The sequence below is a fragment of the Urocitellus parryii genome, chromosome 9 (assembly GCF_045843805.1).
Source record: "Urocitellus parryii isolate mUroPar1 chromosome 9, mUroPar1.hap1, whole genome shotgun sequence".
Taxonomy (NCBI): Eukaryota; Metazoa; Chordata; class Mammalia; order Rodentia; family Sciuridae; genus Urocitellus; species Urocitellus parryii.
Genome location: NC_135539.1, coordinates 515,652 through 538,189, shown reverse-complemented (window position 1 = coordinate 538,189; position 22,538 = coordinate 515,652). Strand labels below are relative to the sequence as shown.

Sequence of the window (22,538 nt, the reverse complement as noted above, 5' to 3'; positions counted from 1 at the left end):
AATAAAGTTGGGTCCAGACCAGAATTCTTTATATCACTTGCTTTGAAGCAAAATCAAGAGGAAGTACTTTAAACAGTTCTTTTAGTTTTTAAAGGCCTCAACTAAGTTGCGAAGGCTAGCCTGAAACTTGCGATCCTCCTGCCTCAGCCTCCTGAGCAGCTGGAATTACAAGTGTGCACCACCATACCTGGTCACATACTGCTCTGTTACATACTTTTTTTCTAGTTTTGCTTTATTTGAAAATTATCAAAGTTTTTACACATATGCTTAGAATACAAGGAATTTCCTAAAAGCTTCAATTGGGGGCTGGGGTGGTGGCTCAGAGGTAAAGTGCTTGCCTAGCACGTGTGGGCCCTGAGTTTGATCCTCAGCACCACATAAAAATAAAATAAAGGTATTGTGTCCACCTATAAGTAAAAAATGAATTTAAAAAAAAAGCTTCAGTAAGTTTCTAGGTCAGGTAAATGTTCAACAGAGCCATGACTCCTCCTATCAGACTCCAAATGCCATCAGTCCCTGCCGCCTCCTCAGGAGAATCAAAGCAGGTGACGAACAGCGGCCACCATGGCAGAGCTGTTGACAGCTGCTTACGAGCTCCTGACAACCTACAGCGTCTGAATTAGTTTGAACGCTCTCTGCCACTTGTTTGATCCTGACCTGATTTTACAAAACAGATCTGGCAAGCTTGTCTCAGCTCGTGGGTCCCCTCCAGGGGATGTCTTGGTACCACTGTTGACGGTTTCACAATCGCACTTCCAAAAAAGTTTCCAAAGTCATTTCTAGGCTGACTCGAAATTCCCGGGAAACTCTCAGAAGCAAATAAACTACTTGGTCCATTCATCTGCAAAAAAAAAAAAAAAGAAAGAAAAAAAAAAACAGAACAAACAAGCAGCATACATTGTACTACCACAGGCTGGAGTCATCTGAAGAGCAAGGCGGGGCAGTACTGCCCTGTCCTCAACACCCTTCTTTTTTAAAAACCGACTCCATCTACGTCTTCCTCTCTGGCCTCCAGGCACCCCGCTGGCCATCCTCCAGTGTCTGCGTCTGTGGACCAACACCTCACACGCTGCTCAGGCTGCGAGGAGCCTCTGAGGCCATCTGCGCAGTGACTGACTGGCAGGGACAGATCCAGTCCTGAGCGACACACCAGGCCCCACAGCACACACAGATTCCAGGGAGACCCTCATGTCATTCCAACCAACCGGTTACTGAAGCACAAGGCCTATTTCAATTTAAGCGACTTATTACAAAAGAGGAAGTGCACTTACAAGTGAAAGGGAAGAATTACTGTTGTTAAGCGTTGTTCCCTCTCTAGAAGTTGAGGTGGGCAGATCTAAAATAATAAAAAGACTTCAACAGACCTTTTCACTCCAGTCAGTGACACCCACCCTGACTGGCCAGGCTTCCCTCCGCCGGTTCCCGCCCCAGTCCCCCAGCTCTTGCTTATCATCACTGACACTCAAAGAGGGCTCCAGAGTTTCCCTTCCTTCTGGAAACCAAGGGCATAGATGACCCTCAGTCACACAGAGTCAAAGGGAAAGTCATCTTTGGAGAAATGATCCAAGGCAGGGCCTACAGTGAAAAGGCTACGAAAATCACTCAAAGTGGGGAAGGGCCTCCCCTCTGAAGACGGGAAGCAGAAGCTCAGCACAGCGTTAGACCCGGGCCAGGTTCAGGCCCGTTTTTTCCCTTGGCCTGCTCCTCGACCTCCTCTCCATCTGTCTGTCTCCCATCTACTTCACTCTCTTCAGCTGTAAATCTTTACTTCAGTTATTTAGAGGCTGGCCATTTTAGCCAAGTGACAATGTCTCAGAAAAAAATGTGTAGATTTTTGACATTACTGCTGACAGCATGCATTAAACCTGGGATTACAGAAACAGGAGTCAAGCCAGGTGCAGCTTAATGAGCTTAATAGATGAAGCCAAAAATAGGTTTAACTGTTACCATTCCAAACACAGACCTTAAATTAGTGTTTTCCCAGTTTAGGATTTAGAAAAGACAATCTGTCGTTCGGACCCTTCAGATTTGCTGAAGAATACATTGAAAGTCATTCACCCCATAACAGGGGACATCCTGGTTAACAAAGGCTCTGACGTAGGGACCAGGGCCACCATCATGTCCACCCTCACCTCTACTCCAGTGCTTGGAATGGTACTGTTAAGACCCAGGTGAACTCGACACTAAGGCTCCGTCTTGACATTGTTGGCTCGTGGAAAAACTTCAGATACCTATTGCCTAAAGTTAGTTACATAATTCCAGATACTAGTTTTCATTTTTAGAAAATTAATTGCAATTGTTTAAAATTGAGTCTAGAGTCTTACCTCGTTTGGATTCACTTATTGAAAATGAATTTAAAGAAGAACAAAAATCTTCTAAGGATGAGGTCAAAGGTGGATACAAATCTGCAAAGGAGGGTGGAGGCGTATACCTCGCACCCACGGGCAAGGTCCCCAGCAGAGACGCCGGGAAGGGCAAGCTGGGGGCGAGGCTGGCTGCCGGGAGCGGTCCTCTGACCAAGGCCGACGGCTGCAGGAGAAGAGAGAGGTGGAAGCTCAGAAGTCTGCCGTAAGTTTAGCTGGCCTGCTCTCAACACCACCAAATACAAACAGGTCACCACAGGGCGCTCACGTTACATCACAATCAAAATGAAGATCCACTGGAAGAACTCAGCTACAGACTTCATTTTAAAATCCAACTTTTAAAAACGATTGAGGTGTGAAGTCTAATATTGCATAAGCCCAACTATCACACTCACCTGCTCCTGATCATTTGTTTCATTAAAGAGGAATGGTCGGATGAATGGGAGGCGCTGGGAAGAAGGGGGATTCAGAAAGGGAGCTGGAAAACCCCAGGGACCATCTCTCCATGGGTGGAACTCACAATCTCCCAGGGACCACTGGAGCTCCCACCTCCCCTCCCAATTCAGAGCAGTGATTGGTAAGCGCCCCCCGGTGCCCCACAGTGGGTTCTACATGCTTTCTAGGGGGAGGCTCAGGACCCTTGGGGATCTGCACCTCAGTAACTGCCACTGAACAGGGCGCTGGGGCACCAAGATGCCAAGTACCTTGCCCAAGGCCACAGAGCTGTGGAGAGCCAAACCCAGAGCTTCCGGACACTCACAGGCATCTCTCCTCAGCCCACCTCACAGGGACACCATCCACCAGAAAGCAGCTCTGAACTTCTCCCCTCACGGGCCTCGGTGTTGATGCACTTTATGGAAGGGGTCCGAAACCTTTTCTGGGCAGGGCGGGATGTTAGGTGTTTCGACTCTGCAGACCACATGACCCCATTCCAACTCCTCGATTCAGCCACGGCAGTGTGGAGCAGCTGCGGCCAACACCTAAGAGGGCCTGTGGCTGCGTTCCAACAAAACTTAAGGACTCTGAAACAGTCTTACCTAATTTTTGTTGTTGGTGGTTGCCATTCTTCTAGGCTTTTAAAATGTTAAATCTAGTTTGTGGCCACACAAAACAGGCAGTGGGCCGGTCCGCAGACTTCTGTTTAATGGTATGTGGTTAACAGAGAATTTCCTCAAGCCAATGAGAAGTTCCTAACCCATAAAACTGTTTTTCCTTAAATGTCAAATGTTTATTCTTAGTCAGAATGTCATATTTTACCTGTTCCTTCAAGAAAAACTGGCTAGTGACTAGAAGCATGTTACTTTCTTGTTTTAAAAATGACCCAATTATCCAGTTACCACCAAAGAAGGACAAAAATAATATTCAAAGTCAGAAATCATAGATCAGTCTGGAACATGAAAGTATCTACCCAGTTACACGACAATTTAAACAACTGGTAACCGCATCTTTGGAAGTAAAGCAAAGCACCGAACTTACCATAACAGTGTCGTTAGTTTCTGGGGCAGAATCAAGCAAGTCATCAATCTCATCTCCAAGGACCATGTCTCCATCATCCAGAAAAGCCTCGGGCATCGTGAAAGGCATCTTCCCTCCATTTGCCAATACTGAGGAGGGCAGAGTGTTCTCTTCCACTTGCAGGGACAAAACAGAAGCTAGGGGCGTGACAGAAACCGAGGCCAGCTCACTTCCTATGTCGTGAGAAAAACTGGGCGCAGGTAGGGAAACAGCGGGAAGTGCTTCTTGCCTCGGAGTCACCAGATCTGTAACAGATGGAGAGGTACTCACTCGCTTCTGCCAGACTGACACAGTAGTGGTGTCAATAGTCAGTGACAGAGAACACGAGAGCTGGGTGAAACATGACACACAGAGGTCATCTGACAGTGCCAGGTCAAAGTCCAGTTAAAGCCAGCACCCTTCAGCACAGGAAGACAACATGGGAACACATACCTGGCTCAATATCTTCCACAGAATAGCTCACAGCCTAGAAATTAAAGCACAATGAATCATGGTTTCAGGATCGTCAACAGCAAGCAATCTCTACAACTCATCCTAAAAGAGCAATGCATGTTCGCACAGAAATTTGACTCCTTTCTAAGTAAGATCCAAGAAGTAAAAAGTAAGGCCGGTCATTGGTGGCACACACCTATCATCCCAGCTGCTTGGGAGGCCGAGGCAGAAGGAGCATGAGCTTGAGGCCAGTCTTGGCGATTCAGAGTGACCGCCTCTCGAGATAGAGAATGAAAAGGGCTGGACAGAGGACAGCTCCGTGGTGGAGCGTCCTAGGAGTCAATCCCCAGTACTGCGGGCAGTGGGCAGGGAGAACACGAATGTCCAAACCTTGTAACACTTGCTATGTTGCCCAGGGGGTCTCAGCTCAAGGGACCCTCCTGCACGAGTCTCTGACTCTACAGGTGCATAACCAAGCCAGCTGCCCCCACTTATGGACCAACATTTTTCAAAGGACATTTAGTAGAACGCAAGGGACTAATTAGCCACCACTCCACCCCAAAACACACACACACACACACACCATAAGCATCCTACTATCTCGAAGAAGACTTAGCTTTGGGGAAAAAAAAAAAATCATAATTTTTTTTGTTTAATGTCTCCAAAAACTAGATAGTATTTGGCCCTGGTCTACGTTTCTCAAATAAAGCCTAGCATCTATGCACATCCTGTAAAATGCTCCAACGGACTTCAGGAAATGCTGGTTAAGACTGAAATATATTACTTGAGTTTATTTTTTTTTTAAAGTGACAGGAAGCTCTGGTCAATTATGTGAGGACTAAAAGAGGCACGCACTAAAAATAGGAAAAGCAGAATTGCTAAGAATTCCATCCTTCCTTTTCTTGTAAACATGCTTCATACAGAAATCATAACTTTACCTTGGTTGCCCCGTCCCCAGGAACTGATTTCAATGAGAGCTGAAATATAATAAAGACACTGATTTAAAAACAAAACTGACTCCAACTCAGAAAACAAAATGCAAAGCCCTCACGGACGGAACCCAGCTTACCTCGGCTCTAACATACGCTTTCCTTATTTTAAATCCCAATTTCTGAGCTAGCTCCTGAGTCAGTTTTATTACATGTTCATCCTGAAAAAAGTCAAGATGCATGCTTAGAAGACGGTTCTACCGACAGACCAGGCGGCAGAACCAGCAAGCGTGTGGCACCTCCTGTCCAGGCCCTCGAGTTATTAGCTGTCACCCCAACTGGAGCAGGCTGGAGGCTGCGCAGGGAGCTGGACTTTTTTGTTTTGTTTTTTAGATCTGGGGATTGCACACAGGGTGCTCTACCACTGAGCCACATCCCCAGCCCACATATATAGACTTTTTTTTTTTTTTTTTGAGGTTAGTCTCAATCAAATTTGTGACTTTTCTGCACTAGCAGAAAATTGATTACAATATTTATTACAATATTCCCACCTCAGCCTCGGCCTCCTCAGTCACTGGGACTGACCACACTCTCAGAAGTTTAACTCTTTATTTCATTTTATTTTATTTTTTAATATATATATATACACACACCTTTTTTTTGTTTATTTATTTTCACGTGGTGCTGAGGATCGAACCCAGGGCCCCACAGGTGCTAGGCAAGTGCTCTACCACTGAGCCACCACCTCAGCCCCCAAGTTGAACTCTTCAAGTGCCACTCACATGCGAGCAATAAAACAGCCATGACGTAAACAAAGGAGCCACATTTCGGTTCCATACCTGCGGCACTGCCAGGGAGCACTTGGCCACAGCGTCGTAGGCCTCCTTGTACCTTCCCAAGTCACTCAGAGCCTTAGCCTTCCGATACAGAGCTTTGCAGCTGTTGGCATTGAGGGTGAGCACAGCACTACAGTCTTCTAACACCTTATCATGAAAACCCTGGTGTGAGGACAGAAGAGAGTCACAACCACACGGCTCCCTTCTCACATGGACCCCTTCCTGGAAGTGGAGACAACTCTGAGACGCCATCCCGCCACACTCGGTTAGAACGCAGCGTCAGCAATGCTACTTTCTTTTCAGAATCATTTTTGTTTTGAAGTTTCAAATACACAAAACTGGAAAGGACACCATGAATATCAAGGCACCTACCACCCACCCGGCAACTGTCTGACCATAAGGACCCCAGGTCACCAAGAAATAGGGCTTTCTACAAGTCAAACTGAAGACCCCGGACCACTCTCCATTCTATCCCCCACCCCTGGGGCTCATTAGAATGCCACATGGGTCACTACATGTGACAATGTGTCTTTAAAGTCATGTGGATCTTGAAGGTTGAAGACAGGATTTCAAATGTTTGCACCACAGGGAACTGAATGGTCCAGAGAGTCTCTGACTCTCCAGACTCAGACTCAGCACCACACCTCGGGCACCTGCCCAGTGCAGCTCCAAGTGCATCTAGCAAACAAAGATGACTCTGATGTATCAATTAAAAATAAAAGGGAAATGGAACGTAACTCCCAAGAGCTGACCGAGGGTCCTAATGGGTTGGAAACCACACTTGTCACCACTGAATGTCCTTGAAAATGTGCTAGACAACACAGAGACTTCTCTTAATTCATCTCTCATCTTCCTGAACATAGCACAGTGAAAATCATTAGCGTATCAAAATACTGCTTTCTAAGCTTAGAAACACTTCTGTGAAAGAAAAAAAAAGCCCTAAAAGGGCAAACTAAATCTTTTTCGGTCCTGGCAAGTGAACCCCAAGTGCTGGACGCTGAGCCCCATCCCCAGTCCTTGTTGAGACAGGGTCTCCCTGAGTGGCTGAGGCTGGTCCTGTGACCCTCCTGCCTGTACCGGGGAGCAGCTGGGATCACAGGCCTGGCCACTGTGCCCTCCAGACGACTTCTTCCAAGTGGACACACCCCCACCACCACCCTCAAATGGGAATCTTCAGGGACCAGTCACTAAGAAAGTATTTTTTAGATCCCTAAAGATCTATCTAAAGCCGATTTTTTAAAGCCTTGGGCCACACTAAAAGCAGTTAATATGTCTTTCTTAAAAACTCAAATCAGGGAGCTGGGGTTGTAGCTCAGCGGTAGAGGGCTCGCCTAGCACAGGTGAGGCCCTGGGTTCGATCCTTGGCACCACATAAAAATGGATAAATTAAAGATATTGTGTCCAACTACAACTAAAAAATAAATATTAAAAAAAAAAAACAACTGAAATTAGCCCGGCACAGTGGCACACGCTTGTGATCCCAGTGACTAGGGACGCCGAGGCAGGAGCATCATAAGTTCAAGGTCAGTACCACAAAAAAAAGAAAAACAAGAACAAAAATTCTAAAAACTGAAATCAGCATGAAGTTCTGGGTTTGATACTTGACCCCTGGATCTGTTAAAAAAACAAACTGAAATTAGGAAAACGTGTTTTATTTTGAACCCAAGACTACCTACCACTAACCTGGCCTACGTCCCTTTTCTTAAAAATTCGAGATAGGGTCTAAGTTGCCCAGGCTGTGCTTGAACTGGAGATTCTCCTGCCTCAGCCTCATGAGTCCCTGGGATCGTAGATCTGGCAGAAAACTACTCTTTATTAATGTTCTACAACACAGAGGTAAATTTTCTCCTAGAAACATTTAAAAAAAAAAAAATCACACTCACCATGTTAGAATAGCAGGCAATACGATTTATATGTAGTTTTTCAATGATCTCGTTAGGGATTAAAATCTCTTCAGACTTTGCATAATCAGCTATGCTCAAAGCTTCCGTGTACTGGCTCACCGAGCTGTTCCAGTCACGTTCCCGATAAACATCATTTCCCTCATTGAAAAGGTTCCTCACGAGAGCACGCAGATACACCTGGAGAAGAGAAAAGGCACTTCCTGAAGCCCTCTCAGAACACAGGGAGGCCCGGGTCGACTTCAGGGTCTGCCCTAAGACTCCAGAGAGAGCCCCACAGGGCAGAGCCCTCCTGAGCCCCGCTGCGCCGTCGGCCAGGGCTTCATTCTGCTTTTTTTTTTTTTGCAAGAGAATTTTCTCTGCTTCTGAAGAAAGCCCAGCAAGAGCCCCTGCACAGGCCTGCTCAGCTCCCGGGTCCTGCTCCGGTGCCAGGCAGAGGAAGCCCTCGGCCCCGGAGCACAGGACCCAGGCTCTCACCAGCACCCAGGAAGGCAGCAGCAGCCAACCCCCGAGTGGACGGCTTCTTGGACCTCCCTGCTGGGTGGAACGTGGGCACGGGCACGAGCATGCGTGTGCACAGAAAAACCCCGAGTTCTGAGTGGACACGGCGTCCTTTTCATCTGCATGTCTCTACGACCAGAGAGGGTGAACTTTCCCGCCTGCTTGTAGACTGCTTTATTTCTTTGGTAAACTGCTTGAGTCACCTACTGATTTGGGGGAAGGGGACCAAGCCATTCTCAAGTACACACATCTTCTTGTGGGCACACAAGCTCATAATCCTCCTTCATGACTCCTAGCACTACTTCAAAATCTTAAAAGTCCTCTCCCATCACAAGATCTGGTCAACACTCAACTTTTTTTTGTCTCATTTTATGAATTTGGGTATAAGTTGACTAGACCTTTAAGAGAAGAGGACAAGTCAACCATTGATAATTGGTGTGGGGCCAGGCGCAGTGGTGCACACCTGTAATCCAAGCGGCTCAGGAGGCTGAGACAGGAGGATCTCGAGTTCAAAGCCAGCCTCAGACATGGCAAGGCATTAAGCAACACAGTGAGACCCTGTCTCTAGATAAAATACAAAATAGGGCTGGGGTGTGGCTCAGTGGTAGTAGAGTGCCCCTGGGTTCACTCCCCAGAACAAAAAATAATGACTGGTGCGACTGGTGACATGGCACTTAGGCTCCGTGGGCCCCAGGTCCACAGGTGGAAAATGAAAGGTCCCTCCAAGTGGTGTCTGGCTCACACATTTTTTGACTCTCTACCTGTGTGGAGAGAGGAAAAGGGAGGACGAGAGAACTGAACCGAAAGGGAAGGAAACAAGACAGAGAGAAGGACACTGGGCAGCGCCCAAACCCTCGCTGCCCCAAGGGCCTGCTCCCGGGGTCTCGCTGGTCAGTCCACTGCCACGTCTTCCCTCGGGCCATCCAGCCCGCTTACTGCTGCTGTCAGGACTTGCTCCGAGATGAAAACAGAAGACGCTACACATTCTTCTTCTCAGATTCTGCCCCACTTATTTTCAATAAAATGAAGGGTCATTTTCAAAGGGCTCCAAAGACAGACCAATTCAAACTACACTAACAGAGGAAGAGGAAACACAGGACAACTGTCCACGTGCCAGCCCTCCCCCGGAAGGCTGCCCACCCACGGGGTTGGCAGGCCGCCCGTGTGAACACCAGGTCACGTTTTAGGTTTTGCAGGCTGTAGAGTCTCTGTCACAACCACCACACGTCGAGAGGAAGCCAGAGATGATACATGAGCAACTGAGTGTGGCTTCGTCCCAAGAAAGCTTTATTTGTGAAAAAGGGCAGCGGTCAGGTCGGACCCCCAGGCCAGGTTGGCCACCCCCTGCTCTCAAGCAGACCCTCCCAGGGTCATTACCGCATATTGTTCCTGGGATCCTGGGTATGACAGCGGCGACCTAAAAAGAAACAAATCAATTGTGATTATCAGGCTCCCATCGGGATCTGTTCAGACAGAAGTTATCTTAAAACTGCTTCCGTTGGTGCAAAACACGTCTGAAGACACCTCTTCACCGCCAGTGCCCGCCACAGTCATGAAGCAAAAATCCCAACTATTCCTAGCGCTTCCTTAAGCACAGCACTTTTCTTTCAAATCTCCTTCTATTAAAAGAAGGCCTAATTCTTCAAATGCCAAAAAGGTTAAAAATAGAACAGGCCACTAACTCGATCTGATCCAATTTAGTGCAGCACAGAGGACAATGTCTCCTTCCCAGGAGGGAACAAAGAGGCCCTTCTGCCTGGACACCTCCACCCAACCGAGGGCTGCCTGTCACGGGGCACTTCCCAACAGGAACGTCTGGTGGTGAAAGCCCTCTGTGGTGACAGGTGTTTACTTCCGTCACTTTTTCATTCATCAGAACCGTTCTGATGAGAACGAGTTCAACTTCTTCAGTTCTGGGGAGAGGAAGGACTTCAACCCCAAGACTCAGCAACAGTGAGATCCAAGAACTGCAAACAGGCCAGGGAAGGGACACTGGCAGGTGTGTCACCTCTAGCCCAGGGCAACAGGACCTGTTCACGTGAGGGAGCTGCTCTCAGTGTCAGGCCCCGTAGAAAGGCCGCGGCAGGTGGCCCACACCCAGATGGACCGCGTGCTTACTGTATGAACTGCAGTCCTTCCTTAATGTTCTGCTGCCTTTTCCTTCTCTCCTCGGACACACTGGACATGTTATCCCACACATCCACTTTCTAAATGAACAACCTGGAAAGAAACAAGGCACACAGTTACGTCAGGCGCCAGAGCTCTGGGTCCCCTTCACCCCCGACTGCAGGCCTGGTCGCAGGGTGAGCTGTGGACATGCCCATTCCCCTCCTGGGTCTGGAGTGGTCTCTGTGGGCCCCTGTGGTCTTGCCCCCCACGAGCAGTTTCCTTTCTCTCCCAGGCTGCCCAGCTCTGCAGAGCCTGTCTGTCCCTCCAACTGGTCTCCATGGAAGGTCATTTTGCTCCCTCCCTCCCCCCAGCTGCAGGCGTGGTGTGTCTCCGTCTGTCCTCAGGTGCCCATGGCACTGGAAACAGCCCGTCCCTTTGCCTCGCTTCTGGAAGCTCTCGAGAAAGGAAAAAGCTCTATCGTCCGCCTGCCTCCCAGGGCGCTTGGCTTCCTCGCAAGCAGACTCTAAACCCTCTACTTGTTTTGCCACGAAAACTCTGAAAGAGCCCTGTTGACCACCACTGATAGGATGGTGATCTAAAATGACTTCAGTTGAAACTTCTGGATAGTCAGTGTGCCTTCAGCCCAATACTGACTGGCGATGACTTGTGTCCTGCTGACACCCACCCCCAGTGACAATGCTCACTGAGCAGAGCCCCCGAGTCGGGGAGAAGCACCGTGAAGAGATGTAGACAAAGCACTCCTCCCGGCCTCCTGCACCAGGGCCTCCCACCTCAGCACCCTGGCCAGGTGACTGGTGGCGTGTCCTGCGCATTTCAGGATGCCAGCTGGCGGGATCTCTGGCCTCTACCCACCTGGCTGTGGCACCTTGACCCACACCACAGCCACATGTCCCTGGGGGAAGGGGGGAGATGCGCACGATCACCCCCAGCTGAGAACGACTAGGCCCTGACACTAAGACCTCTTCTCCCCACCTAGGCGACAGGACTCACTGAATCGCCCGAGCTGGCCCCAATACTGCAATCCCCCTGCCTCTGGCTCCCCAGTCACTGGGATCACAGGTGTGCACCACTGTGCCTGGCCAAGAAGACTCTTATCACATAAATCATGAATTTGGACCTGGTGACAGAAAGGGAAATTCCATCCATACTTTACGTGCCTGGTTGAAATTTTCGAGTTTCGTTATCGCTTAGCACTTGTAGTTTTGTTTTAAATCTACCTTTTTTGAAGTGTGAGGATAGGATGGGGGTTGGAATGTCCAAAGGGTGACAACTGATGGCAGTCCCTACTGTCTTTTAAAGACTGTCAGTTCTAAAAATCTGTATCTTATACTTTACTGAAATGTTTTCATGGAAAAAGACGTGATGTTTGGGATTTGTTTTAAAATACTTCAGCAAAAAATAAAATACTCCAGCAATTTATGAAAGGGATGGGGGAGGGCAGGGATGAAACAGCAGAATATTGGTAAGAATTCTTCACACTATTCTCTCTACTTTGCATATATTTGAAATGCTCCAAAATACAAAGTTCAAAAAGTCCACAACACAGAAGTAAAATGGCACTGTTTCTGGAACAGTTTTTAAAACAGTCTAGCCAAACCCAGGGCCGTGGTGCACACCTGTCATCCTAGTGACTCGGGAGGTGGGGGCAGGAGGGTCAAGTTCAAAGCCAGTCTCAACAACTAAGTGAGACCCTGTCTTAAATAAAAAGTTTAAAAAGGACTGGTGACCTAGCTCAGGGGCAAAAGTGACCCTGGGCTCAATACCCAGGACCCTAAAAAAGAACAGAAGAATAGTTCAGCCAAAGGTGGAGGTGGGAGGGGAGGAATGAAACAGCCAGAAAAAGGGATGAATGCTGCCCGAGGCGGGAGCCTGTGGGGTCCATTCCACACTTGTGTCCACCTGCACACGTCTGAGTATTCCCCTGGTTTGGGGGGGTGGGGGATCAGAGTTGAACCCTGGGGCACCTGACCACTGGGCCACATCCCCAGCTCTTCTTATTATTTTCTTAATTTTAATTTTTTGTAGTTGCAGATGAAAGGCATGCCTGTGATTTGTTGACCTTTATGTGGTGCTGAGGATCGAAACCAGGGCCTCACACACGCAAGACAAGTGCTGCCACTGAGCTAAGGCCCCAGCCCCTTTATTTTTATTTTGAGACAGGGTTTTGCTCAGTTGTTTAGGGCCTTGCTAACTTGCCGAGGCTCTTGAACTTGCAATCCTCCTGCCTCAGCCTTCCGAGTCTCTGGGATTACAGGCGTGCACACCGTGCCCAGCAAGATTTTTTAACTTGGACTCCCAGGTATGAAGTCACTTCAGGAGGCACTATATTTCTTTGTACACACATGAAATAGCTCCAAATAGAAACTCTGGACCTTACAGCAGTAACAGTCATTGCCTAGCCTGGCAGGGCCCTGGGTTCAGTCCCCAGCATCATAAACCCACACACTCCACCACTGCACTCCACCCCAGACCCTCTCAGGGTCAGCTTCTTTAGAGACAGACTTAACAGAGCACAGGACTCCCGAGCACAGAAGGGCACCACAACGACCCTCCCTCTTGGCTGCTGATGCACCCTGCTCCCAGCTCTGCCAGCTGCGGGGAGGAATCAGTTTGAAGTTCACTAATAAAGCAAATCTGTTGGCTAAGAAGAGACTCCTGGGTAGTGATGATCTGCCAGATTAATAGCCTTAGAGTCACTTCCCCAGAAAGTGCTAGAAAACTTTGAACCTTGACCTCTTATGAAGTACCTGGGGCAAAGAGCCGACACCTCAAGTGATCAGAGGAATTAAGATGCAATGAACACATCCCTCCTGTACACATAGAAAGATTTAGGGACATACTATCAGGCAATAATTATATAGGACAGACCATTTCAAGTTCAATTTCAAAAATTTTCCCCAAATCTTAATGGAAATTTTCAAATACACAGTAGACTTTTTTTTTTTTTTTTTGGTATCCAGGATTGAACTCAAGGGCACTTAACCACTGAGCCACATCCACACCCCTTTTTTAAACTTAAGAGACAGGGACTCACTAACTTGCTTAGGAAGAGCCTCACTAAGTTTTTGAGGCTGGCTTTGAACCTTTGATCCTCTGGGATCCCAGGCATGCACCACCACGCCTGGCTCAGTGAACCGGCTCAGTGAACACTGTTCTAAACAGTGAAGACTATGTACCCACATAGTGACCACATTCTACAATCCACATCTTCTTAGAGTTATCATCTTCCCACCTTTACCCACCAGGGAGTCCACTTCCTGATTTCCATTAATTTCAAATTAAGTTGCAGACCTCAATTACAATTCATTCCTAAATGCCTCAGCAAACATACCATTACCTCCTCTACCCCCACCCCCCCCCTTTTTTTTTTTTGGTAAAATGCACAACTTTTTTTGCACTTCTGCAGGATGCTAGGGATAGAAACCCAGGCCTCATGCCCGCCAGGCAAGCACTCTACCACTGAGCTCTAACCCCAGTGTTAGACACACAAATTGTAAATGTGAGCTTTGACTGACTTCCTATCATCCAGGCTCCTACCAAGGTGTGGGCCAGACAGCTCAGCATGCCCCCTCAGACCCCTCCCAGCCAAGCCCCTTCCAAGTGGCCACTCTTCCAATTTTTTTTTTTCCTACCACAGATTAGTTTTACTTGTGAAATAACTCCTCCTCCCATTTTTAAAAGCAGAAAAAAAGACAGTTTTCAATATACCACTTTATTTTTGCGTTTTTTATTTTGGCTTGGTGTTTTGTGGCCACTGTCTGGTGCTGGGATTCTCGTTACTGTGTGCTTGCTTTTTGCAGTGCTGGAGATGGAGCCCAAGGCCTCGTGCAGGCCACGCAGCGCTCTGCGACCGAGTTGCACCCCAGCACACCATTCTGTACAAACCTTTGTTTTTGGTGGGGGGTGGTTACCAGGGATTGACCACAGTGGGGCTTAACCACTGAGCCATATCCCCAGCCCTTCTGTTTCTTCTTTTTTTAGTTGTTGATAGACCTTTATTTATTTATACATGGTGCTGAGCATCGAACCCAGTGCCTCACACATGCCAGGCAAGTGCGCTACCGCGGAGCCCAGCCTCAGCCCACCCCCCTTTTTAATATTTATTTTTTAGTTGTAGTTGCACACAATACCTTTATTCCACTTATTTTTATGTGGTGCTGAGGATCAAACCCAGGGCGCAACGTGTGCGAGGTGAGCGCTCTACCACTGAGCCCCAGCCCCAGCCTTCTTCATACTTTATTTAGAGACAGGGTCTTGCTAAGTGGCTGAGGCTGGCTTTGAACTTGTGACTCTCCAGCCTCAGGCTCCCAAGCTGCTGGGATCACAGGCGTGCGCCACAGTGTCTAGCTTGGCCTCAATTTTAAAGTAGGGCCAACAGACGCTGTCTCACTGCAGCTCGGTGGCACCTCCAAAGGCCTTCCTCCACCCTTCCTGTCCCTACCTCCTAGGCCAGGACCTCTTCACAGCCTGTGGCTCCTCTCTACCTGGGGAAAGCCCTGAGGGTTTATCAAAAACCCCTTCAAGACTCCCCCACCCTCTACCCTAGAGTTCCCCGGCCATTCCCAGAGGTCAGAGATGACCCCCCAAGTCCATCGCCAGGCAGAACTCTGGAGGCAGAGCGGACGCGTCTTCTATTTGAGATGCCTGACAGACAGGCGGAACTACCAAACCATTTCACAAGTACTTTACGTGACAGTGAAAAGGAGCCCTGTCACATCTGGCCACCCCACTGTCCTCCCTGAGGGCAGCCCATGCTTGCTTCTAGCCTCTTCCTGCCGAAGGTGACCCTCACGTTTCTGTGTCTGACTCTGGTAGTGGTCACATAAACCTCTGTGCAGAAACACAGCCCAGAACACAGGTGAGTGCTGGTGAAGAGCGCGTGTGTCTGCAGTCCGGTGGACAGTTGACCCGACTGGCAGTCTCCTGGTTGCAATGTGTGCTAGTTTTATGTCACCAATGGAGGAAGCAGGGTGAAGGGTTCTTGGGCCTCTAGGTACCACTTCTGCAATTTCCTGAGGCTATAATTATCTTAAATAAAAAGTTAGAAGTATTCTGTGCTTATGTTCTTTTTTGTAGAAACCAGGGCCTTTAAGATTGTTGTGGATTTTGCGTTTTGCACCCAATCTTGGAGGTCACTCCCGTCAGTACATCCATACGTATTCCATGTCACCACCTTGCCACGATTTCACCAGGCCCAGGGTGAGGGACACTCTTCTGTTGTAGCCTTCATTCCCGCCACCGCTCACCCAGGGCATCCTGGATGGGTGTAGCTCTCCAGAGATTTCCACAGAATAAAGGGCATACAGCTGTTTGCCACCTACTGCCCAGGCATACCAGACAGCCCACTGCACGCCAACCCTGTGCTGGGGCGCCTGTCTCGCCACCTCACCAAAGAGCTATCAGAAGTGCACATCTGTCGGCAGGGAGGTGGGCGGTAGTCTGAGCGCACTCAGGCCTGATGGCTCCACCTCGGCTGGGTACGTGAGCATCTCTCCAGACCTGAGTCATTGGTACCTCCCTCTCCACCGACTCTCATGACCCCAGTCCACGTTCCAACCACAATGAGCATATTAAGATACGTCCTGAGTTGCTATTAGATGTTACTCAGTCCTTTTTCCAACTTTTTTGGTAGGACTGTATGTGTGTGGGCGGGGGGTGCTGGGGATTGAACCCAGGGCCTTGTGCATGTGAGTCAGGTACTCTACCAACTGAGCTATATCCCCAGCCTTGGTTATAGGACTTTTTACTATTCATTTATTTAGGTGGTGGTATGGGTCTTGAACCTAGGGGCACTCTACCATTGAGCCACACCCCTAGCCCTTTTTTATATTTTATTTAGAGACAGGGTCTTGCTGAGTTGCTTAGGGACTCCCTACGTTGCTGAGGCTGGATCCCTAAATTGATCCTCCTTACTTACTTATATATATATATATATACATACATAAAATTATTATTTTTTTAAACTAAAGATGGACACAATATCTTTACTTTTTTATGTGGTGCTAAGGATGAAACCCAGTGCTTCACACATGCTAGGCAAACACTCTACTGAGCAACTCTTTTTTTTTATTTTTTAGTTGTAGTTGGACACAATACCTTTGCTTTATTTTTATGTGTTGCTGAGGATCAAACCCAGGGCCTGCACACACTAGGCAAGTGCTCTACCGCTGAGCCACAATCCCAGCCCTGAGCAACTCTTTATAAATTACTTCTCCCAAGTTTTCTTCTAGTATTCGTTGTTCCAGGGTTGAAAACTGTCAGAATCAGGTCTACTGCTTATGGCAAGATGTGATGCAGGAGAATTCCGTGTATTTTAAATCTCCCTCCCAAACAGCCACCCAGTCGCCTAAACATCAGTTACTAAAACTTCCACCCACTTCACACTGATAGACAAGGCCACCTCTAGCCCACACCAATGCCACACCTGCTGGCGACCTGTATTCAGCACCTCAAGCGCGACAAACACCCTCAAACCTCACCCTCCCTCCCCTTTTCAGCTACGAAGCCCACTTGCCAGCTCCTTCAGCTGGAGGCCCGCGGCAGCGCTGGGTCCCCTCACACTCCACGGCCAACCAGCCCATCACAAAGCCCACTGAAGATGCCATCAAGACACACACGGGGCTCCCCAAAGCTGACACTTTGTGGCCTCCTCTGCGAGAGCCAGGCCATTTCTGGAACCACTCAACAGCCTCCCTCCCTGGCCTCTGGCCTCCCCTCTCTGGCCTCTGCACTGTTCCCTCCCCCACACACCCCACCCCTAAGTTATTGACTCTTGCTTCAAATCCTTTGGTGGCTTCTTCACCAGAGACCCTGCCTCCCACCCTGTGCACCCTCCTGCTCCAGGGCACTCGTGAAGGTCCCGTCACGCTGGCCTTCTGTGGGCTGCTAGAGGGACTCAAGCACTCCAGGCTTCTGAGCCACTGTGCCTGCTGTTCCATCTGCCCAAAGGCCCTTCCCAGCCCTTGGCTGAGCTGGCTTCTTTTCATTGTGGAATCTTGGCATCGTCCCTCACCACCCCCTTCAGAGGTGTCGTGTCAGTCTTGTGCTCTCAGGTACTGTCTGAACAACACCTGGTCAGGTCAATCAACGCTTGAACGAAGAACGAGAAGTAGCCAAGCAGAGAGAAGATGTCCCCCATGAAGTCCAGGGGCCTCGTTAGAACCTGGTTGAAAGCGAGAGAGGAGGGTGCCAGAAAAGAAGTGCCCAAGAGCGAGGGCAGACCAGGGTGGGCAGCGGTCACTCCACTCCCGCAGGCTGGAATGTTGTCTTTCTGGGATGGGCTGACAAAATCTGCCACTCACCGAGAGGTTCTGGAAGGACAAAAGGTGCTGGACCTCATCGCAATTCCAGCAGGTCAGTCAGCATCTGTAGGTGAAACTCAGTGTCCTGGAGTTGGTCAAGCCAATAATGGAACAGACGTGTCCAGGAAACTAGCTCCCCTCAGCAGAAGACACCCAGATAAGCACAACATGACTGCGGCACACTGCACCAGGCAGCCTGTGACCCCACCGACTTGGGAGTGTGAGGCCAGCCTCAGCAATTCAGCACAGCCCTATCCCAGAATTTAAAAATAAAATAAATAGATAAATAAAGGGGGGTCTGGGGATGTAGCTCAATGGCAGAGTACTCCTGATTCAATCCCTGGTATTGCCAAAAACAAAAAAAACCACACAATTAAAGGAACAGCAGCTACCACTAGTGCGCCCGCGCCAGGTGCTCTGTGTACACTGAGCCATTCGATGCTGATAACCTTGAGAGAGAAGTGCTATGAGGAAACACACACAGAGAAACGGCACACCTGGCCAGGTCCCACTCACACAGGGAGAAAGTGGCAGAGCTAGATGTCAGAGCCAGACAGCCTGACCTCGTGTCCACCTCACGGCCCTGCACCATAAGCACGCAAGATAGCCCAGGAGGGCCACACCTGTCTCAGGTGGCTGGGGTCTGGGTTCAGACCCCAGACAGGCACTTTATAACCACTCAGGAGGAATGGAATAAACACGCAGAAGCACACGTATGTACGTGGACATAATCAATGGATGTCATTTAAAGCAACCTGGACAAAGCAGGGGACTTCCCTGGGAATGTAGTGGACTCAAGGAGTCAGAATAAATAGATCTTTCCAGGGGAATATGCCCTACCCAGACCATAATGCCTTTAGATAAAAATGTTTAATATTAAGCAGCTTTTCTCACAAGACATTCTACATGCTAACATAGAACCAGCGAAGGCAGCAGGTCATCAGAATATTGTTTGTATTTCTGCCTTAAAAGTATCCCTGCAGGGGCTGGGGTTGGGCACTGTGCCACATGCCTGTAATCCCAGCAGCTTGGGAGGCTTGGGAGGCTGAGGCAGCCAGCCTCAGCAATAGCAAGGCGCTGAGCAACTCAGTGAGACCTGTCTCTAAATAAAATACAAAATAGGGCTGGGGATGTGGCTCAGTGGTAGGGTGCCTCCAAGTTCAGTCCCTGGCACAAAAAAAAAGTACCCCTGAGATTCAAGTGAAAAACTCTAATCACCAATCTACGCTCAGCTCTATTCTCAGCCTCATCTCTCTACATTTTGGCTTAAGACAGTAAATGCCTGTGATCCCCCCCAACTTGGTTGAGGCAGGAGGATCACAAATCGGAGGCTGGCTTCAGCAACTTAGCAAGACCCTCAGCAAGTTAGAAAAACCCTGTCTCAAAAAATAAAAAATAAAAAGGGCTAGGGGTGTGGCTCAGTGGTAGAACACCCTGGGTTTAATTCTCAATACTGAAAAAACAAAAACAAAACTAAAAAGTTGTTAAAGTAACACTATTGTCAACCTCGACTTGCAGAAGTGTACTAAGGAACTCTTGCAACACTTGCCAGAGGGCGGCGTGGGGGCAGGCTCGTGCCCAGCTCAGCAGGCTACAAGCCCAGGTGGTGAAACATTATCAAATGCTTGGGACCACCTTTAACAGTGAAGCTGCAACTGGACACGTCATGAAACAGTTTCTCCTTTACTGAAAACTTCACAAGGCAGGCTTGCCAAACAGCCCTCAGGAAGGTTTGGCCAGGTTCTTCCTGCTACAGGAACTGTTCACTTTGAAATTGCGAGTAGATTTCAAGATTCCAAAAGATAACACATTTGCCAAGTCTCCTCTAGCACCCAGTCCTACTTTGAGGTTCACAGGGGACAATGTCTCATCCACAAAGTCCATCTGCAAACACCGCAGGAGGATTCAACAGAAAGATTTCATGTGAAGTCATGGTACATAATGCTCCTGGGATCACCGGGACCTACCTGGTGTGGCCAGGCAGAGTTGAGTGGTGACATGATAACTTCCCACTTGGATATCCACGATCTTATCCCCCAGACACTCTGGCCTTCTCATCAAGACGGCCAGATGAACACCCTGCTCCAAACCCAGGTCTTTTCATAAAACACAAAGCTTGCATTTTCATATTTGTGAAACAGAAATTCTGAGCCTCTCTCATACCACTCCATCCCATGGTTCCAGGTGCCTCATGAAGCATGTGAAATTCATTAATATTAACTAACTAGACCACACATTGCTAAACTCATAGGATTAAAAAGCAAATTTTGGGGGCTGAGGCTGGGGCCCAGCGGTAGCGCACTTGCCTGGCATGTGTGAGGCACTGGGTTCGATTCTCAGCACCGCATTTAAATAGATAAAGGTTTATTAAAAAAAAAAAAAAAAAAGCAAATTTCTAGGGTTGGGGTTGTAGTTCAGTGGTAGAGCACCTGCCTAGCGTGTGTGAGGCACTGGGTTCGATGCTCACCACTACATAAAAAACAACGTTATTGTGTCCATCTATAACTGGAAAAAAATTTTTAAAAAAAGAAAATTTCGGGGCTGCGGATGTGGCTCAAGTGGTAGCGCGCTCGCCCGGCATGCGTGCGGCCCGGGTTTGATCCTCAGCACCACTTACCAACAAAGATGTGTCCACCGAAAACTGAAAAATAAATAAAAAAAAAAAAAAAGCAAATTTCTTGGGATAAAACCTGGCAAAGATAGCTAATGTCATCTCCTCACATCACCTCACATGAGCTGTATGAGAGAGAATTAAAATGGACATGCTATCACTAGCATTCATTTTTGAACTTCTGGATTAATATTTTAATATTTCTTTCCCCCACCCCACCCTTAAAAGTAATATCTAAAGCTTTTTCTCAATCTGTAAACACCTCCCATTTTAAAAGGAAAAAAATTTACTTGTAAGATTCTGGAGAAAAAGTATTTCCACCCAAGCAAAACACTTCTAGAGATGACCTAGAAGAGGACCTTTCCTCCCACCCAGCTGCAAGCCTGGTGCAACTCGGTCCACACAACCTTCTGTTTCTTTTTCTTCATTTATTGGAATGTCCAAACCCTGCCTAGAGTTGAGAGATTCTATCATAATTGATTCCTTCCACTTACAACATATTTAACCCACCCAAATTGGCAGAATTAGAAATCTTCACACTGTGGGCCATATGTTGGAGGAACCACCCTTACTAGGAAACACAGGCAGTACCTGGGGAGCCAGAAGGAGGGTGGAGGCAGGGTGCCACCCCAACAAGCAAAAGTCACAGTCAGGCAGAGCAGGGCTGGAGCTCTCCAGCACGTGTGGACCCAAGAAAGCCAACAGGCTCTTTGCAGAACACACAGATATTGATAACGAACTTATGTGGAGCCGAACCTCTCTGGACAACTCAGTCCCCGACTCCAGCACACTGCTGATAGGGGGCATTTTTTCAAGGAGAAAATTCTGTCCATTCATTTGAATTATTGTGCAAATGAGGACAAGACCCCACTGAGCAATTCGGCTCATGAGTTCAACAGAGGGTGAGGGGGAAGAGGCGGCAGATTCCTTGAGAGCCTCCAGGGAAGGGGGCCACAGGCCTGCTCCAGAGAAGCCGGCAGACCAGCAGATGGCAGAGGCTCCCGCGGAGTGCTGTCCAATGGAAACACCATGCCAGCCCTAGTGCCATTTTAAACTGTCACGCAGCCACACTAGGAAAGTGAAAGGAAACCGGGGACCTGACTTCTGACCTCACGTTCTCGTCCCAGATGCGCACCCACCATCTCCACCTGCACCTGAGAAGAGAAGAGGGCCCAGGAGATCTTTTCCCTTCTCCTCCTCCTCCACCCAAGTCTTTGCAAATCCCGACTTCAAAAATCAGGCCGGAATCACATCTCGATCCAGTCCAGCCACACTGGAGCGCTCCACAGTCCCACGTGGCCAGTGGCCACCTGGGTGGGCACCTGAGTCCAGTCTGAGCGGACCCTGGCCCTTCCCTCCAGGTCGGGCACCGGGAGAGGCCCCAGTCCTGGTGCACGCGCCCCATCCGGAGGCCGGCGCCGCCCCTCGGGCCCGCAGGGCCTTGCAGCCTGACCACACCCCGGCGATGACCACCCCGAACCGGAAATTCCCGCTCCGGGGAACTGACAGGTCTGGATTCTTCCCGGGTGGGAAGAAGAACCCCAAACCAACCGCGCGGTCCCGCACCCCCCGACTTGCCGGAAGCCGGTCACCGCCCCGCGCAGAGGAGCGCCCCGCGCACCCCGAGGCTCGGCCGCCGCGGCCCCTCCCGCCGCCCCCGCCCGGCCCGCGACCCCCGGCGCCCGCCGCCAGGAGGGGAGGGTGCGCCCGAGGCGCGAGGACCGGAGAGGAGCCGTCCGCCCGCAGCCCGGCGCGCGGGGGAGCGCGGCGCCGTCCGGCCCCGGGCGCGCGCTCCGCCGGCCCCGCCGCCCCCCGCCCCCGCGCCGCGCCCCGCCGCCCCCCGCCCCCGCGCCCGGGACCGGCGCGCGCTCCTCCCGGGCCCCGGCCGCCTACCTGCGGGACGCGCGCCGGCCGGGCGGACGCGGGCGGCGGGGCGCGGAGGCGGCGGCGAGGCCTGGCGCTGGCTCGCAGCTTCCCTCGGCGACCGGCGACGGTGGCGGCGGGGCTGAGCCCGCAGCG

General features: G+C 49.6%; 1 protein-coding gene across 6 annotated transcripts in view; it reads right to left on the bottom strand.

Annotated features, from left to right (window-relative positions):
• Zc3h7a (zinc finger CCCH-type containing 7A) overlaps positions 1 to 22,538 on the bottom strand; it is a 36,170-nt gene that overhangs the window by 12,422 nt on the left and 1,210 nt on the right. For 4 of the 6 annotated variants that reach the window (XM_026380832.2, XM_077802825.1, XM_026380835.2 and 1 more), the window contains exons 1-12: positions 22,413 to 22,494; positions 10,596 to 10,697; positions 9,855 to 9,894; positions 7,959 to 8,156; positions 6,079 to 6,237; positions 5,380 to 5,460; positions 5,249 to 5,287; positions 4,311 to 4,344; positions 3,840 to 4,123; positions 2,325 to 2,529; positions 1,272 to 1,336; positions 658 to 841 (exon numbers count right to left, since the gene is read on the bottom strand). In XM_026380832.2, the coding sequence (XP_026236617.1) occupies positions 658 to 841; positions 1,272 to 1,336; positions 2,325 to 2,529; positions 3,840 to 4,123; positions 4,311 to 4,344; positions 5,249 to 5,287; positions 5,380 to 5,460; positions 6,079 to 6,237; positions 7,959 to 8,156; positions 9,855 to 9,894; positions 10,596 to 10,663 (1,357 nt within the window). In that variant the 5' untranslated portion in view covers positions 10,664 to 10,697; positions 22,413 to 22,494. Of the gene's footprint in view, positions 1 to 657; positions 842 to 1,271; positions 1,337 to 2,324; positions 2,530 to 3,839; positions 4,124 to 4,310; positions 4,345 to 5,248; positions 5,288 to 5,379; positions 5,461 to 6,078; positions 6,238 to 7,958; positions 8,157 to 8,940; positions 9,239 to 9,854; positions 9,895 to 10,595; positions 10,698 to 22,412; positions 22,495 to 22,538 lie in introns of those variants that run through there. The other 2 variants (XM_077802824.1, XM_026380833.2) reach the window with 2 other exon arrangements.